The following is a 19,314-nucleotide window of genomic DNA, read 5'->3' on the forward strand; positions in this document are numbered from 1 at the left end:
CTCTTGCAAGCACAATCATTAAACTAGTTTTAGCCTCTTTCAAGCAACCACACTAGATGCCAACTATGGAAGACCAAGAGTTACAACTTAGAATTCCACTTTAGAGGTCCTTCAAGATTTGAACTTCAGTCTCTACAATGATAACTCAATTTTTTAACCAAAGAAGCTTAACCCCTAGACACTTGATTACATTTGGAAAAAACTCTTTTTTGAGTCAAATAATGTGTCCATCTTCTTATATCCATGTTGATAAGTAGGATATATTTTCCACAACTTTTCAAATTATGATATTTCTATAAAGATTCAACTATGTAGTTTTAGAGTCAAACTTGTTGACCCATGTTTCATGAGTTGTGGTTCACAAGAACATGTCCCTCATGTGAATGAATGGCATGTTTCACACTCATTGCATCTAGGCAAAGCATTTGATCTTCCAAGGTGGTCACCCATCCTAGTACTACTCCAACTTAAGCACTCTTGGCAATGGAGTTTCCTCCAAGGTTAACCCCACTTAGCTTGCCACCCCATTTGCAAAACCTTCAATAAGTGTTGTGCCTTTTTAACTATTCATTATAGAGCCCCTTTACTTTATCAATTGATAAGTATGAGATATTTTCCATAGCAAGTCAAATTATGATATTGCTATTAAGATTCAACTATGTAGTTTTTGAGTCAAACTCATTGACCCATGTTTCACAAGTAGCCATATCTCATGAGATTGAATGGTACATTTAGCACTCATTGTATCTAGGTGATGCTCATAGAGATGAGGTATTGGGCCTTCCCAAGAGATCACCTATCCCAGTATTGCTCCAACTCAAGAGCACTCAACCATGGAGCTTCCTCCAAGGTCCTACCAACTTATATCCATGCTTTAAATTATATTACACTCTTAATCCCTTAACAAAAGTATGATATGTCTCATAAAATTGCTTCAATTCATTACACCGAACTACCTCTACTCTCATTTTTGTTAGCAACATTTGTCTTCTCAATGCATCTACAAGTTTGGTTTATTTTTCACTCATTTACTTTAACATAAAAGCATTACTTTGTATGGGCTCAACTCACGTCATATGTTTTCCATTCAACTTACCGTGACTGTTCAAAAATTATAATATCTAATGATATTTTTACATCACAAACTATTTTTATAATAGGAAACATCTTTACTTCTTGATATAAACTTTTTTTTATGTTAGATTGAATATTTCTTCTCAATAATTTAAATTTTTATTGAAATAAACTACTGTTTTCCCTTTTTATCTCAACACTTGTACAATAATGTTCACACTCGTACTACAATCAACTCAAACCATTTTATCAAATATTACAAATGCTAGCATCATATTCAAGCACTCCCGTGCACTGACTCTTCTTCTGAGGATAATTCAGAAAAAGAAAAATCTATAGTAGATTCTTATGAAGAAATATTCTTCTCAATTACTGTCACGTTCCTCCTCTTTTTCCTTCATGGCTTCCTATGTAGCCCTTCTACCTCTAATTTGGACATTTTTTATAAATAAAACTATAAATTTCGAATAATAATAAAAGAGAAATTTATGCAGCGAATTTAAGGTGCGATGAACGAAGATATTAAATGGAATGAATATGACACCATATTAGAAAATGGCCATTAACTCTGAAGAATTGAAGGTAATAGAATGATTAAAGATCTAATGGCACGAATATATTGACATTATTTAAATACAAATGATAATTAGAAGATTCCAGAGGACGATGATTTGGAAGGAATGGGAAATGCTAAGATCATGAGAACAATAATATGAACTCTCCAGAATTGACAGAAATCACCATATTATGGCAATTGGGCTACGAACAAGTTGTGTTCCACCTTCGATACACTTCCATCCTATCTCTCCAAATCCCATTTTCATATCACTAGAAGTTAAATGGATTCGGAAAGTTACACTATAGCTAGCAGTGTCGTTCCGCTTTCTGAAAACTAATTTCCGTGGTTTCACGCTGATATTGACTCCAGGAGGATTCTTCACAGTCACTTGATAAACCGCATGATCTTTTCTACTCACATAAGTTACTCTTCTCCTCTTCACGTGAACCGATTTACTGCCTGACTCAAACACCACGGAGAAGGAGGGATAGTTGAGATCTCCTGCTTCCAAAGTGGCCTTGGGACAGAAACCTCTCTCTTTTGTTAGGAGAGCAATTTTTTCTTTGGTGGAGTTGAGAGAGCAGAGTAAGTTGATGTAGTCTTGAGGTGCCATATCGTAGACAAGTCCAGGATCTACCGCAGCTTTTGGGTCCACATGACGTGCACCCATTGCAAAGGGGTTTGCTGGTTCCATATATGAATCCCTAATAGGCTGCCCTGCGTTATCAACCGTGTAAGAAGACTTCATGAGTGCAGACTTTATCGCCGCAGGGCTCCACGTTGGATGTATGGCTTTTACCAGAGCTGCAACGCCCCTAACATGAGGGCACTGTAGAATCCGAAACTACTATGTCACCTCTGAGCCAACTGATTAATCAAATAAAATAGCAAAGAACACACAAAAACAACAATAAAAATAGCAGAGGTAAAAATAATTGCAGCCAAACACAATTAATCTCAGAAATAAACAATACTCCGTTTTTTATTGCAGACCCCTGTTTTTCAAGAAGAGATTCTTTATTGCAAAATAATAAAATTACAAAGAGGTTGGCTTTTAAATAGAGATCACAACCTTTATTAAAGTCACCGTAGAGAAAAAACTAACAGCAGTTAACTCTGCTAATAAAAATCTATTTATTCTAAAATATTATAGCATGTGTAACATGCTATATTTAGTTGGAAATAACTAATTTTCTATAGGCATTCACTATACGGTGATGGTTCTAAAGAAATCTCTAACTGCATGCATAGCATGCTTTTATTTGCAAGAATCTTAAAAAAACAAATTACTATAGAAAATATGGAGCATGCGGTGAATGCAAAAAAACTACGGTGGATCTGAGAGTTTAGCGATGCATGATGGTGGAAGCCAAAAATAGTGGCTAAGCTCACAGATGCATGCTCGACCAGCATCATCTATCTTCATACTGCCCCTTGATGCTGAGAGGGCTCACAATTTGATCTCGAAGTGTCAAAAACTAAGCATTTGCAACTGCCTTGGTGAAGATATCCGCTAGCTAATCTTGAGTATTGATGTGCTTCAATTCAATATCCTTCTTCTGCACCAAATCTCGTATGAAGTGATATTTCAAATCAAAATGCTTTGTTCTGCTGTGATGAACTGGATTCTTAGCTAACTTGATGGCACTCACATTGTCACAATATATCACTATAGGCTGAACTTGTTTTTCTCCAATTTCTTCCAAAACTTTTCTGAGCCAAAGAGCTTGTGTACCTGTTGAGGTAATTGCAACATACTCTGCTTCTGTAGATGAGAGGGCAACAATGCATTGTTTTTTCGAGCTCCAAGTAATTAATCCAGAACCAAAAGAGAAACAATTTCCAGATGTAGATTTATGGTCATCCATACTACCTCCCCAATCTGAATCACTAAAGCCTACAAGATTGAACTTTTCAGAAGAGTAGTAATGAATACCAAAACTTAAATTCCCTTTCACATTTCTCAAAATCCTCTTGGCTGCCTTCATATGTATTTCAGATGGATTTGTCATATACCTTGAAACAAGTGAAACTGAATAGGCAATATCAGGCCTCATGTGGATTAGAAACATCAAGCTCCCCACAATACTTTTGTAAGTTGTCTCATCAACTAAATCAGCACCATCATCACGACATAACAAAACTCCATGAGCACTTGGAGTGGAGGCAGGGTTACAATCAGTCATATTAAATTTCTTTAGCATATCTTGTACATATTTTGTTTGACAAATGAAAATCTCATCCTTACTTTGATAAACCTCCATTCCTAAAAAATATTTCATGAGACCAAGATCTTTCATCTCAAATTCTTTCATCATAGCAGCTTTGAATTCATCTTTCATCTTAGAACTACTACCCATATACAAAAGATCATCAACATACAAACTTATGATGAGAATATTAGTACCTTCTTGTTTGTAGTAAAGGGTAGTATCACTCTTACTTCTTTGGAAGCCATTCTCCTGAAAATATCTATCAATCCTGGCATACCACACTCTTGGTGCTTTCTTGAGGCCATACAAAGCCTTCTTCAACCTGTAGACATGATTCTCTTTTCCTTCCACTTCAAAACCTTTTGGCTGCTCCACATATACTTCCTCTTCTAAGTACCCATTTAAAAATGCACTTTTCAAGTCCATATGATGTATGTTTCACTTCTTCTGAGCTCCTAATGAAATCAACATTCTTATCATCTCTTGTCTTGCTACTAGTGCAAATGTCTCTTCATAATCAATTCCATACTTTTGTGTGAAGCCTTTAGCAACTAATCTTACCTTGTGTCTTTCAACACTCCCATCATTGTTAAACTTGGTCTTGTAGACCCATTTGGTGCCAATCCTTTTTTTGTCATGTGGAAGTTTTGTTACTTCCCAAGTGTCATTCCTGTGAATGGAATCAATCTCTTCTTCCATGGCTTTCACCCAAACCTCATTAGTATGTGCATCTTCAAAACATGATGGTTCAAAATCAGCCTTGGCTAATAAAGAAAAATTCACTGTCTCACCTATTAGGTTTTCTTCATGTACATGATTTCCACTCCTCTTGTAGATATCACTCAATCTCCTTACTTTCCTTGTAGAACTTGGAGAAGAAGTTGGACTTGAACTTGGTACTAAAGAACTTGATAAAGGGTTGCTTGGTGGAGTTAAACCACTGGATATAGAAATATTAGTTGGCTACTCATGATCAATATCAGCAATTATATCATCATTCAAAACAGATTTTGGCTTCTCAACATGGCCTTTTTGATGACCATAAAATCCCCCTTCATAAAAAATCACATCTCTTGAGACAATAAGCTTGTTAGTGAAGGGATTATACAATCTATAAGTCTTGCTTTTCATACTATACCCAATAAAAATACATGACTCACTCTTTGCATCTAACTTCTGTCTATTCTGATCAGGTACATGCACATAAGCCAAACAACCAAAAACTTTGAAATGATTAACATTAGGCCTTTTTCCATACCAAGCTTCATAAGGAGTCATCTTTTCTAGTGCACTGGTTGGGCTATGGTTGAGGATGTACACCATTGTAGCAATTGCATCTCCCCAATAAGAATTGCTCAATCCCTTGGTTTGTAACATACACCTTGCCATTTCAACCACAGTACAATTCTTCCTTTCAGCTACTCCATTTTGTTGAGGTGTGTATGTAGTAGTAAGTTGCCTCTTAATTCCATTAAAATCACAATAACTTTGGAAAGCCTTTGAGCAAAACTCTCCTCCACGATCAGTCCTTAAACATTTGATCTTGCACCCTTTCTCATTTTCCACAAGGGCTTTAAATTTCTTGAATGTATCCAAGGCTTCATCTTTGTCCTTCAAATAAAATACCCAACAATTTTGTGAGTAATCATAAATGAAAGTGATGAAATATGATGACTTACCCAAACTCTTAGTCTTCATAGGACCACATATATCTGAATGAACAAGCTGAAGTGGGTGATGAGCCCTCTATGCATTGCCCTTTGGAAACTTTTCTCTTGCATGCTTTCCTTTAGCACAACCTTCACAAACCTCTTTGTGTTCGTCAACTTTGGGCAAACCAGAAACTAATGCATATGAGGTTAGAAACTTCAAACAGTGAAAATTTAAATGCCCATACCTGAGATGCCATAAACAACTTGAATCCTCATAAGCCATATTTGCCAAACTGTTGTTATGTTCACCAAACCTCAAGGGGAACATCCTATTTCTTGTCATAGGAACAACAGTTATCACCCTATTATCCTTATTCTTATCATAGATAGTACAAGTCTTATTCTCAAAGACTACTTTATAATTTTTCTCACATAGCTACCCAACACTTAACAAATTGTGCTTCAATTGTGGAGTATAATAAATATCATGAATACTCTTTATACCTTCTTTTGTTTGGACCTCCATAGCTCCTTTGGCAGCAACCTCCAATGATTTATCATCACCAAGCTGGATCTTGGATTTGAAATTTCCATCCTTTGTTGAGAACAACTTCTCATTTCCTGTTCTATTGTTAGAGCATCCAGAATCTAGGTACCAAACATCTTTACTAGTATTTTCACCCTTGGCATAAGATAAAAATAAGTGATCAGGAGGATTCTCACTACTTTCTTGAGCATAGTTAGCACTTTTACCTTCTTTCAATCTGCATTCTCTTTCAAAGTGGTCATACTTGTTACAATGGTAACATTGAACATTTCTCTTATCAAATCTGCATCTACCTCTTCCTCTTGAGCCACCTCTACCTTTGCCTCTTGAATAATTTTGGCTTTGCCCTTTACCTTGGCCTTGATTGATTTTGGCACTATTGCTGCTTGCATCTTCATTTTTTGTGATTAGCAATTTAGAGGAAAACGCTTTCTCTACACCTTCAAAAGAATCTTTCAATCTTTCTTCATGAGACATCCAGGATCCAACAAGTTGATCAAACTGTAGTTTTGTCAAATCCTTGCTTTCTTCTATGATTATTGCTACATGATTCCATCTGGGTGTCAAAGATCTCAACACCTTTTTTATCAAAACTCCATTGCTTACAATTTCCCCAGGTGTAGCCAATTTATTGACCACATCTTTGACTCTGACACAATAATCACTTATACTTTCAGCGTTTTGCATCTTCAAATTCTCGAACTCTCGCTTCAATGTCTGAAGCTTGACCACTTTAACTTGATCACTACCCAGGTAAGCTTCTTGTAGAGTCTTCCAGGCATCTTTGGCTATTGTTGCTCCTGATATTCTTGGAAATAAGCTCTTATCAAGAGCTATCTGAATGTGAAACAAAGCTTGAGCATTTTTTTTCTTTGCTTCCTTTCTTGTTGTTCTTTCATTGGCTGTACGGGCATTCCAATCAGCTGGCTCCTCATAACCTGATTCAATAATCTCCCACAAATCTTTTCCAATAAAAAATGTCAGCATCTTAATGCACCAATAATCATAATCATTCCTATCAAATTCTGGAGTGGGCATATTGTTAGAATTCGACATGATTAACTTTGGTGAAATTCCAACAATAAAACTTTAACCCCAAAAAATTTTACCTGCTCTGATACCACTTGTAGAATCTAAAACTACTATGTCACCTCTGAGCCAACTGATTAATCAAATTAAATAACAAAGAACACATAATAACAACAATAAAAATAGCAGAGGTAAAAATAATTGCAGCCAAACACAATTAATCTCAGAAATAAACAATACTCTGTTTTTTTATTGCAGACCCCTGTTTTTCAAGAAGATATTCTTTATTGCAAAATAATAAAATTACAAAGAAGTTGGCTTTTAAATAGAGATCACAACCTTTATTAAAGTCACCGTAGAGAAAAAACTAACAGCAGTTAACTCTGCTAATAAAAATCTATTTATTCTAAAATATTATAGCATGTGTAGCATGCTATATTTAGTTGGAAATAACTAATTTTCTATAGACATGCACTATACTGTGATGGTTCTAAAGAAATCTCTAACTGCATGACATGCTTTTATTTTTATTTGCAAGAATCCTAAAAAAACAAATTACTATAGAAAATATGGAACATGCAGTGAATGCAAAAAAGCTAACGGTGGATCTGAAAGTTTAGCGATGCATGACGGTGGAAGCCAAAAATAGTGGCTAAGCTCACAGATGCATGCTCGACCAGCATCATCTATCTTCAGGCACGCGATGGAAGTCCCCGAATCGATGTAGTAGTCCGCAATGTCTCCGGTGTATGCTTCCAATATGTTCACACCGGGACCAATCTTGTCGGGCTTGAGATTGTGTGGATACCCTTTGCTTGGGCCCCTTGAAGAATTCGCAGCTACCATTGGAGCAATTGCTTGGTTTCCCACAACAGTTGAGCATGCGATTTTCAATTAGGCCATGGCATTATTGGCGGTGCTCTTTATATAGCCTTTGATTATTTCTCCAACTGTAAAACTAACAGTGATGGCAGGCAAATTAAAAGTGTCCATGAATCCCTGCTGGGTCCCAATCAGCCTTTCATTTGCAACTATCATTCCTGCACCCCCTGCTTTGGCCACTACGTTACCCTTCCACCGAGGGCCGTACTCATCATCGTTGTAGGAGAATAGCAACTGATCGCACACAACGATTTTACCCTTCCCCAAATCGGGATCAAGGCTGCCATCAAGGCAACGCCTTGAGCTATTGTTAGTGGATACGTAAACCAGAGGGAATGGCCCCTGCAATTTTCCATCTCCTTTGAATGTAGAGGTGCCTCTCAATATAACCTGGTTGCCCAGTACTAGAGAAGCAGGGAAATCTCTGTCGATGCTGCTCGCACCCACGGTAGTCATCCAGGGCGCCGTGTTACTAAGAGTAGACGAATAAGGTCCATAGTTGCCTGCAACTGCCGAAACAAAATCACCATTTTCCATGGCTCCTAACGCAGCGATACCTCTAACATCCTGGTCAAATGGCAAATCACCTGACGAGTGAATTGAGATAGAAATGATGTCGACGCCATCAGCAACAGCTTGGTCCATAGCAGCAACTGTGTCTACGTCGTAGCAGTAATTTTGCCAACAGGCTTTGTAGATGGCCAGTCTAGCTTCAGGGGCCATCCCTCTGGTCGTTCCTTTGGCAAACCGAAGAAACTCGTACCACGCACAGCGACTCCGGCGACAGTGGATGGTGTGTGTGTACCGTGGCCAATGCGGTCCCTAGGAGATTTGTATTCCGTGGTTTCATTAATAGGACTATCGTACTGCTCGTAGCCTTTATAGTAGTAACGAGCTCCAATAATTTTTTTATTACAGTGGGAGGATGTAAATTTATGTCCGCTTTCGCATTTGCCTTTGCATCAAGCGGGGACAGGTCCAAGGCCTTCATCTTTGAAGCTTTTGCTCTCAGGCCATATTCCTGTGTCGATCATGCCGACGATGATATCTTTGCCACGTGTAGAGTACTGCGACCACAATCCAGAAGAATGAGAGGAAATTGAGGCGAGGCCAAGAAATTCAGGGGTGTGAGTGGTGCCAATTTTAGTGAAGGACGTGGGAATTACAGCCAATCATCCCTTCATACCTTCCATGGCTTCAGCCTCAGCCTCGCTGCAAAGCGGTGCAATAAATCAAAATGATGAGGCTTGATGCGATCAATATACGGCTTTCTGGCATCTACATCTTCCGCCTTGTCCAACCACATCACTGACACAGCAAGGAATGCGATAATGAACGTAGCAGACCAAGTATTTTCAATTGTTCCACGTAGGAAAAATGTAGAAGACGAAGGTAACCTGTTGGATGGATTGAAGATTAATTGAGGTTTTTAATAGGAAAAATATAAATTCGTTTGCAGGCCGATGGGCAATTGGCAAAAATGAAATTGACTTGTGACAATCGAAGGCAAGATTCTTATTGACTCGCAAAACAACAGTTGGCGATAGGACATTTGTTTCGCGTTCCTTCGTCGACGAAGATTTCTACGCACAATGGAATTAAATAAATTAGCCCCCTCGTTACTCTAGACGAGACTGCATTTAGAATTCAATATTAACGTATATGCCATCAATATGAAGTATAATGCCATTGTCCAGAGGAGACTGCATTTAGAATTCCTCATTCAACGCATATGGCATCAGTATGAAGCATAATGTGATTGTCCTCATCAACAAATTAAGTCCAAAATCTTAGAATATGCAATGGGGTATTCATATTTATTTATTTTATTAGTATTTTTTTCTATTAGCTTAGTTAGTTTTATGGTGCACTAGTTTGAAAATAAAAGGTTTAAATTGGTTTATATTTTTGTCATTACTTGTTATGAGTTCATTATAGTGTCATTTCAAATCACATATTAAGATGATGATTTTTTTTGTTCATAATTTTGATTGTATTAAAATATATCTTTTATTAAATTGTATAGAAAATTTAAATTCAATTACAAAATATTTAAAAGTATGTGCATTAGCATTGGTCCATAATTCTAGAAGCATATTGTATATTTGTAGCTCTTGATCTTAGATCATCATTGTTAATTTAGTCCATGAGAAGATGTGTTTGAAGCAAAGATGATCCTCATAATTAAGTAGGTTACTTAAAGGTGTTCGTAAAAATCACTAATTCTTTATCAAATTCAGGGCACATAATTAGAATATTTATTATTTTTTATTCAAATAAACGTGTTTTACAGGGACCCAAAACCCAAATCCAACAAAAAAAAATACCTGTAGCAAACTAGAGTCTAAACAACTACTAAATAGAAACAAAAATAGGGGAACCCCCCCACCGAAGCAAACAAACAAAAAGATACTAGCTTACAGCATAAAAAATACGAAAACCACTAACGAAGAGCTTTCATGAGTTTAGCATTCTTCTAAATCATGCTATTGTAAATCTCTTCGAGCTCCATAATAAATCTCAAATTGCCTTTTTCTTATTTTTTGCTTCTAGTCCTAATGGAGGGCCCCGTGGAGGTCTGCATAGCATTATATTTCTTATCTAAATTGGTAGTTGAAGACAGATCTGAACTGGCAGGCTAGGCTTTCTGTATTGCAATTTTTTTGTTGACCTTTTTTAGGCCTTCTGCATGGCTAAGTATAGCTTCTTTGCTAATCTCAACCAATCTACTAAGTATTCCCATCAAATCCTCAATGCCTTTTACCATGCATGCAATCCTAGACTCGTGCTCTGTTTTCATAATCTTGATGTCCTTGGTTATTTTTTGAGTGAACTTCAAAAGATTTTTAGTTTTATCAGGCTCTAGATTCTCAGTAAAAGTGTTAATGATTTCCTTGATGCCTTGTTTCAAGAGGTCAATTTCACTGATAACCCAATCGAAGCATTTCTCATGGTTGAAAGTCGAGTTAACCAGGAGGCTATCAATATCCATCTCGTCCTTTTTACACTCCTTTGGGTCCACAATTAGGGGAATATCCAATTTTATTTCTTCACCCCCTTTTCTTTGGGTCTCCACCATTTTCCTTGTAATCTGCTTTTTCAGATTTTGAGGGCCCAATTTCTGGGAGTGGCGAATTGGGGATTTCAAATTTTTGGTTGCCCATCTAGGTGGATTTTTCTTTTTCTACTAGTAGTAGTATTGGGAGTGGGTTTCTAAGGGGGACCCTCATCCTCCTAGGGCCTATAATCTGAATCATTTGAAACATGAATGTCATTCCTATCCATGGCCATACCACTCTCCTCTTCATCAAATTTAATATCTGAGACCACATGCACATCTTGGTTGTCTAAGCGTTTAGGTTTTCTCAGGGTAGGGGAGGGTTTAACCTCACGCACTTTCACATACTCCATAATGAGGAGGATTAACCCCTAATGCAAGACATGATTTTTAATGCCATGCTCAAGAGAAGAAACTAAATAAAATGGCAACACATTTTTTTAATCATGCATAAAGCGATTTAAGAATTTTAAATGATAGGAAAATATGCTTGCAAAGTGGCCACCGAGAGTTATGTACCTCAAGATAAATTCTACCAGATCCATCCAGAGCGTCAGAAGATCCTTTTAGTTGTAGTCTCGATCTAGATTTTTTCTAACTCTGCTTCTCTCACTTTGTTTATCATAGAAGATAGTGAGGGCTTCTTCCAATTTTTTTCTTTCTCTATAGAAATTCCTTCCTTCCATACTCAGACCCATAATCTTAGCAATGAGGGACTCGTGAATCCTAAATTCAACCCCATACAAACTAAGCACCCCTTTATTCTAACTTTTCACAAATCTTGAATATTTATTGTTGGTATCAATAGAAAGATATATAAACTTCAAATTTGGGAATTAAAGTTCAATTTCATACAAGATTAAAATATGCATTGATATCAAGCATACATAAATATTATTAGATTGAATGATTTCATATTTCACCATTTTTCTTATTGCAAGAAGTTGTGATTCTAAGACATGATTTCAAAATGATAAAAAAAATGCATAACTATTTTTCAACCACTAAGATTAGACAAGTGTTTTAATTTATATTTATTTCTAGATTTTTAAATTAAAATGTATTGTTTATCACAATTATAAAAAAATGATTCTACGTTTTTAATATGTTTGTGAATAAATCAAATCTCACATACTTTAAGGGTTTTCCATTAGGGTTCATCCTTCATCACTAGATTTGAATTTAAAAGTTCAAATTGTGTATGTTTCATGTACTGTCAAATTCGAGTTTGGATTCATCCTTTTTTATTTTGTATTTTTCTATTCATCTTACAATATTTAAACTTTACAATGAGATCTCTTTGATCTTGACATACCCACCTACAAATTTAATATATGAGGTTTCTCTTTACATTTAAAATCTAATCCAACAAGGTACTTTTAACTATAATTGTAACACTTATTTATTGTATATCATCTAACTGGGTTCTCAGATTAGGAGTTGGTGCTCCTTTGGGTTTGTTCCCATAAATCTAGGGGTTGGTACTCCTTTGAGTTAGTACCTATAAATTTTTAATCAAGACATATTTCATTTTAAGGCTAGATTAGAGCAGTAGAGTCTACCATCGTTTTTCACTGAGGTTTTTCCCACATTGTATTTTCTTCATACATTTGGTGTCATATGTTTTCTTGTCCTATGTATGTGTGTTTAACATCTCTCTTTATTGGTATTCTTGATTTAAATTATTTGTGTCTAGTTGTTTAGAAAGTTAGATTTTATATTCATTGATTGACCCCCCCTCTCATTGGACTATTTGTGTTCCTTCAATTGGTATCAGAGCCCTAGATTTCCTATTTGATATTTTTCTCTACCTTTGGTAGATTCTAGTTTGTGAACACAACTGGCTAGGAAATAATCCTCTTCTATGAAAGTACCAATGTTTGATGGCACTAATTATTCTTTTTGGAGCAGAAGAATTGAAACCTATTTATCTTCCTTAAGTTGTGATGTTTAGATGGTTGTCAAAAATGCTTATACTATTCCTCAAACTCCTCCTACTAATCTCGATGCTAAAAAGGAATATGAGTACAATGCCAAAGCTAAGAATGTCATTCTGAGTGAGTTGATTGACATAAAGTTTATCAAATTTATGCACTGTATATCTGCAAAAGTAACATGGGATTAATTGCAAAGAATCTATGAAGGTGAAGTGAAAGTGAAGGAAGCTAAGCTACAAAATCTTAGAGCTTAGTTTGAAGGATTGAATTTGAGAGGAGAAGAAAAAATTACTGACTATCTACTAAGAGTGGATGAAATAGTCAATTTTGTAAGAGGGTTGGGTGAGGATGTTATAGATGATGGTATTGTTGAGAAAGTGTTGATATCATTTATAGAAAAATATCACACAAAATTCTACCATAGAAGAGGCTAAAGACCTAAAAGAGTTTTCCATGGATGAATTGTTTGGTTCATTATCAACGTATGAGATGAGAATTGTAACTGATAAAATACCCAAGAGAGAAATTGACACAAAGGACCCAAGGGTGGATTGAATTAATCAACTCAACAAAAAAACTCAGAGTGAAAGATCACAATTCATGACTCATTATTTGATTCAATGATCCATTCACTAGGCAACCCAATCTTAACCCATTTTACACAAAACTTGACTCAAACTCCCAAAATGAACTGAGATCCTTTGGAAAGGATTTTAAAATATTTTTATGCATCATGACCAACCCACTTGAGAAATGGTTCAGCCCTAGGTCATCCCCTTATGTGGGTTGCTTCAGAAAGGCTTATGTTCCTACTAGCCCTCCTTTTTAGGACAATCATGAATATATTTTGATATATACCATATATAATACTGTGAAAATATTTTTGGATACCCTTTTTGGATTTATAAAACATATCTCAAAATGAGCTTAGGGTGTTTTGGAGAGTATGCATCAAAAAATGACTTTTATAGCTACTCTAGAGCCCCAATTAGCCGTATTTTACAAAGCAAGTGCCTTAGTTTTACACTCCACAACTAAAATAATTATATATAAAAGGTTTCACACAACCCCAAACCACTAATTCAATATTTTTTGGTCACCCAAACAATAATATTTAATATAGTTTCACTCAAACCCACACTTCCTTGCTTACATGACCTAACACATAGAGATGTTAGGCATTCATTGTTGCAAAGATGCATCCAACCTTGGTCCTTGCAAAAATGAAGAAAAACCCATTTGTACAAAAGAACTATCCTACCAATCCACTAATTTTGATGAATATCCATTTGTAGAAAGGAGAGATTTTTAAATTTCTTTGATCAAACCCTTGGGAGTAGGGTTTCAGGATAGATTTTAGAAACACCTTCACAAAATACTCAAATCTTAATGAAATATTATTAAATTGGTGTCCTTAGAAAGGTGATTCAATCATTTTTCAGATGGAACTGGTCTCACAACCTGACTCAACCATACAAGAGAGTTATGAATGTTATAGCAAGGAAAAACACAAAAACATTTGGAAACAAGGCTTTAATTTTGTATTATTCTTCTTCTCTTCGACCAAAAACTCACCAACAACCATGCCTCTTCAAAAAAGAGACTATCTAAACTTTTTTTCAACAAATACCAACTTTTCCTAACTGATTTTTGAATAGGTGACCATTGGTTACAAAGAAATGCTCATTAATATGGCAATTTTGTGAAAGTTGCATAGCAACTTTTGTAAAAAATTGACAAATTTGTTTAAACTTAACAAAATGACTCAAAACTACCTATACTCACCCTAGATATGTTAAAATATAGTTTAAATATATTATTACATCAATTCCATCCAATTGGAGTACTTTGACCATATTTGGCCCATGTTGGTCTTTATATGATGATTGACTTAAAAGCCTTACAAATTGAATTGTATGAGCTTGCAAATGAAATTTTACGTATTCCAATTAGCCCTTAGGATGTTATTATTCTTCGAAAAGACACATCCATTACAATAAAGCCTTGATAAGGAATTAAAGTGACCAGGTGCTCCTGCACCATACTCCAAATGGAAATGAAACTCAAGTCCCTTGAGTGAGGACCTGTAACAAGATCATGTTTGATCTTTTTCTTCTATGATCTCCAAGTGTTTCTCTCATCTGGTGTACCTTTCCAATGAAGTAGGTATTGAAATCATGCACCAACTCATGACCTTCAACAACATTCAGCCTTATTTTCACTCTTGGTTTGCCCATTCTCTTACTGAGATATGTGGACCTATCAAAGGGTAATTGCTTCCCTTTCCAATCTAATATTATTGATACCTGCACTAAGACAAATACAATAGTAATTTCATTGACAAAATAATAGGATTAGTATCAATACTATTCATGAAATCTTGGTTTTTCTTCTCAAGTATCCTTGGTGCATCCTAGCACATGGCACCATCTGATGGAGTTATCTGAATTATTTTATCAGAAATATTATCATCAACATGATCCAACAAGGTTACTCAACTCAAGGTTCTCAACTTTTGACTATGTCTCACAACATGGCAGGTTGACACAACACAACATAAACAACTTTCAAGGTCATGAGAAATAATTCCACAATGTCCACAAACTCAAATGAACTCAAAATAACCAAAAAATCCTTTGGAACAAACCCTTTTTTGGCCATCACACACCATTGGCTCTCTAGGGGTGACTAGGCCCTAGTAGCCCTAGAATTATGGCCATATATTTTGACACCTTTACCTTAGACACAAAAAAATAATATTCCCAGATACCCTTTTGGAATTTATTCAACATATCTAAAAATGACCATAGAGTGTTTTGGACCATATTGACCAAAATTGAACTGATAATATACATCCTATATGCTTTTTAAAGCAAGAAACTTAGTATTTTGGGAATAACTTTCCACAAAGAGGTAATAACCTATTAATTAAATATTTTTTGGATGCCCATTTCAGTTTTACACAAAATATATCAAAATAGGGCTTTTTTTTTTGGAGAAAAGTGTTCAAAATTTGACTATTACAGTCCTTCAAGAGCCTTATTAGGTCTCCATTTACACTAGAGGTACACCACAGACACCACACAGACTTTCCAAAAACACCATGAAAGGTAAGAACACATCCAATATGCATAGATTTAATAGGTTTTAGCTTCACACAACTTGTTTTGGTACCAAAACATCAGGCATTTCTTCAAACCTTTTCCAACCAGCTTAACACATGAGGATGTTAAGGCCTCAAGCACTCAAAACACCTTCAAAAGTCCTCCTATACAAAAACCAACAAAAACACATCTGCACTACTGATAAATATTCCATTCCAACAAGTCTTGATTCAAGCCTTTGATGGAATTGCTAGATATGCATTATTTTCACTCAAAGCCCCAAAACCTAGGGTTTTAGACCAGTTTTGAGAAAATGGCATGTAGGATTCTAAAAAATTAAAGAAAATTAACCAAGCTACTCTCAAATGAAAGGTATTTTATAAATATTTCCAATGAATCCACTTGGGCATTTTGAAACGTCCATACAAAGAAGTTATGACATAAAGAGAACCGTTTTTTTGTAGAAAATTGCAAAGAAATTGTCTTCAAATTCAATCAAAATTTTGAGTTCTTCATACAAAAAAGACTATCCAAGCATGCCTGTTCCAAAAGGAGGATATTTAATTTTTTTTCAACGATTTCCAACTGTCCCTAGCTAATTTTTGAATAGGTGACCATTGGTTACAAATAAATGCTCCTTAATATGGAAATTTTGTGAAAGTTGCATAACAACTTTTGCAAAAAGTTGACAACTTTATTCAAACTCAAAAAAATGACTCAAAACAACCTATACACACCCTATAAATGTTATAATATACTTAAAATTACTTATTACATCAATTCCATACACTTGGAGTACTTTGAACATGACTAACCATATTTGGCCCATGTTGGTCTACATATGACGATTGGCTTAAAAGCCTTACACATTGAATTGTATGACCTTGCAAATGAAATAGTATGTATTTCAATTGGTCCTTAGGAGCTTATCATTCTTCGACAAGACACATTTAAAGAAACCATTATAATAAATCCTTGATAAGCCACAAGAGTGACTAGGTGCTCCTAAACCAAAAGTTTCCTTCAACACAGTTAAGAAAGGGAGGGAACTAGCAAAAAATATTGATGAAAAATATCCCAGGACTACTGAAGAAAACTTTGTTAGAAACTTGAAAAAATTATCTGAAAAATATAAAGGTGAGCTACCACTTAAGTGTTTCAATTGTGGAAAGATAGGATATTTGGTTGCTAAATGTCCTTATGAGAAGAAGGAAGATAATGATGAGTAAAGTGTCAAGGATAAAGGTAAAAAAAAATTATAAACCTACGAGAAAAAAATTAAAAAAGAGAAATATTTTCACAATAGACAGTGATGTCTTAGATGATGAAAGTGAGTCAGTTAAAGACAATAGTGAAGATTAAAAAGAGATTAATATATTCATGACTCAAGAAGTTCATAATTACAAGCATTCATCGGAGAATGAAAGGAGAGTTTAATCTGAAAATTCGAATGATAGTGATGAGGAAGAAGAAGAAGATGTTGAAGTTGACCTTGAAGGAGAGCTAATATGTGCTATTGAAGAAATCGATAGATTAAAGAAAGAATATGCAAAATACAAAAAATCAGCCATAAAGGAACAAAATTAGTTGAGGAAAAGCCTTGAAGAATCTGATCATAACATCATTACTTTGAAAACTTAGTTGGAAGATACCAAGAGGCTGGGTGAAGTAATAAAATAAGAGTTTTGGAATTAAAAAAAAATGGAATGTCAAAAGCCAAAACAAGAAGTAGTAACTCTTAGAAAAGAGCCTAAGAAATGCAAGGAAGATCTTAAGATGAGGTTGAAATGTGAAACCGGGACAAATGCCTTAAATGACATGCTTAGCAAGCAAAATAAGAATTAGGATAATCATTCTTTAGGGTATGAACATGGAGAAAGATCTAAGGAAAAACAAACTTCTGAAAGGAAGTTTGATTTGAACACTTCCATTGACAACAAGAAGAAGAATATTGCTATTGCAAAAGAGAACATTGCTTCTCTATACAAGAAGATTAAATAAAGAGATGATGGCTCACAATGGTCAGGGAATCGAGACAAGGATATAATAAGACAAACATTTATTAGATCACACCCATACCATTAGTATGTTGCTAAATTATTTGTCTACTACTTTAAATGTAATTCTTATGATCATAAGTTTTCAGACTGTAAATTCTTCAATAAACCAATTATAAAATTCATAAGAAAGAATCCTTTTGATCTTTCGAGGAACATAGATATAACATGTTATAATTGTGATAAGTCTAGTCAGAAAAGTGTGGATTGTAGAAGCTAATTTAATCAGTCAAGTAGAAACTACTCCACTCCTTAATTTGATGTAGACATGATGTGTTATGCATTTCATCATTTTGGGCCATTGAAAAATATTGTAGAGCTAAACTTGTCAAACAAAAGAAGAGGGCAGATGAATATTATAAGGAAAAATCAAAACTAAAAGTTGTAGTAGAAAGGAAGAAATAGACTAAGAGAGTTTGGAAAGAAAAGGGAAAAGAGAAGGTTGAGTCAAACTTACAAGTTCGAAAAGCACTTTATGCCATTTAAAATAAATATCTTTGGGTGATTGAAGGTGGTTTATCCAATCACATGAAAGGAGATAAAAATAAGTTTACAAAATTTGAAGATTCGAATGGTGCCTCAGTATGATTTGGTGATAACTCCTCCATCAAGATAAAAGGCAAAGGAAATTTAAGCATAGATGGAAAGTTACTTACACGCGATTTATACAACGTGGAAGGGATGAAATACAAGTTGCTTAGTGTTAGTCAGATGTGTGATAACAACTACAAATTGACATTTGATTCTAAAGGTTGTGAAAGTAGAAAAGAAAAGAGTGGAAGGCTTGTGGCTAAAGGTAAAAGGATTGATGGAAATGTGTACAATTTGAAAGAGTTCCATGAGTCACAATGCATAATGGGGCAGATGGATGCAAGCTCGTTATGGCATAGAAGGTTAGGCCATATAAATTTTAAAAATCTTGTTAAAGTAAGTACAAAAGGATATGTGAGGTACTTGCCTAAGATTACTAAACTAGAAAACACTATTTGTGATGAGTTTCAAAAAGGCAAGAAAACTAAGGTAAGCTTCAAGACGAAGGAATAGTCAACCACAAGGCCATTAGAACTATTTCACACAAACTTATGTGGCCCTAGTAGGAAAATTGCTCTAAATGGTGAAAAGTAAGTCATGTTGTTAATAGATGATTACTCAAGGATGACTTGGGTAACTTTCTTACAAGACAAGTCAGAAGTATTTGATAG

At 35.2% G+C, this 19,314-nt stretch overlaps 2 protein-coding genes across 2 annotated transcripts; both read right to left on the bottom strand.

The window, feature by feature from the left end:
- Positions 1 to 1,811: 1,811 nt before the first annotated feature.
- LOC131034707 (subtilisin-like protease SBT1.8) lies at positions 1,812 to 7,920 on the bottom strand. The gene is made up of 2 exons (XM_057966276.1): positions 7,676 to 7,920; positions 1,812 to 2,448 (listed from the first exon to the last, which is right to left on the bottom strand). Exons 1-2 carry the CDS (start codon positions 7,918 to 7,920, stop codon positions 1,812 to 1,814), a joined length of 882 nt encoding a protein of 293 aa, XP_057822259.1.
- A 48-nt stretch (positions 7,921 to 7,968) lies between these two features.
- Positions 7,969 to 8,679, bottom strand: LOC131034705 (subtilisin-like protease SBT1.5). The gene has a single exon (XM_057966275.1). The coding sequence runs from the start codon at positions 8,677 to 8,679 to the stop codon at positions 7,969 to 7,971; it is 711 nt and encodes a 236-aa protein (XP_057822258.1).
- Positions 8,680 to 19,314: the final 10,635 nt, after the last annotated feature.

Source organism: Cryptomeria japonica, chromosome 5 (genome assembly GCF_030272615.1).
Source record: "Cryptomeria japonica chromosome 5, Sugi_1.0, whole genome shotgun sequence".
NCBI lineage: Eukaryota > Viridiplantae > Streptophyta > Pinopsida > Cupressales > Cupressaceae > Cryptomeria > Cryptomeria japonica.

Coding starts and splice junctions, on each gene's coding strand:
- LOC131034707 (XM_057966276.1), bottom strand. CDS start 7,920: ATGGTAGCTGCGAATTCTTCAAGGGGCCCAAGCAAAGGGTATCCACAC. Junction 2,449..7,675: donor GCTAAACTTTCAGATCCACC/GTTAGCTTTTTT, acceptor CCCTCATGTTAG/GGGCGTTGCAGCTCTGGTAA.
- LOC131034705 (XM_057966275.1), bottom strand. CDS start 8,679: ATGGCCCCTGAAGCTAGACTGGCCATCTACAAAGCCTGTTGGCAAAAT.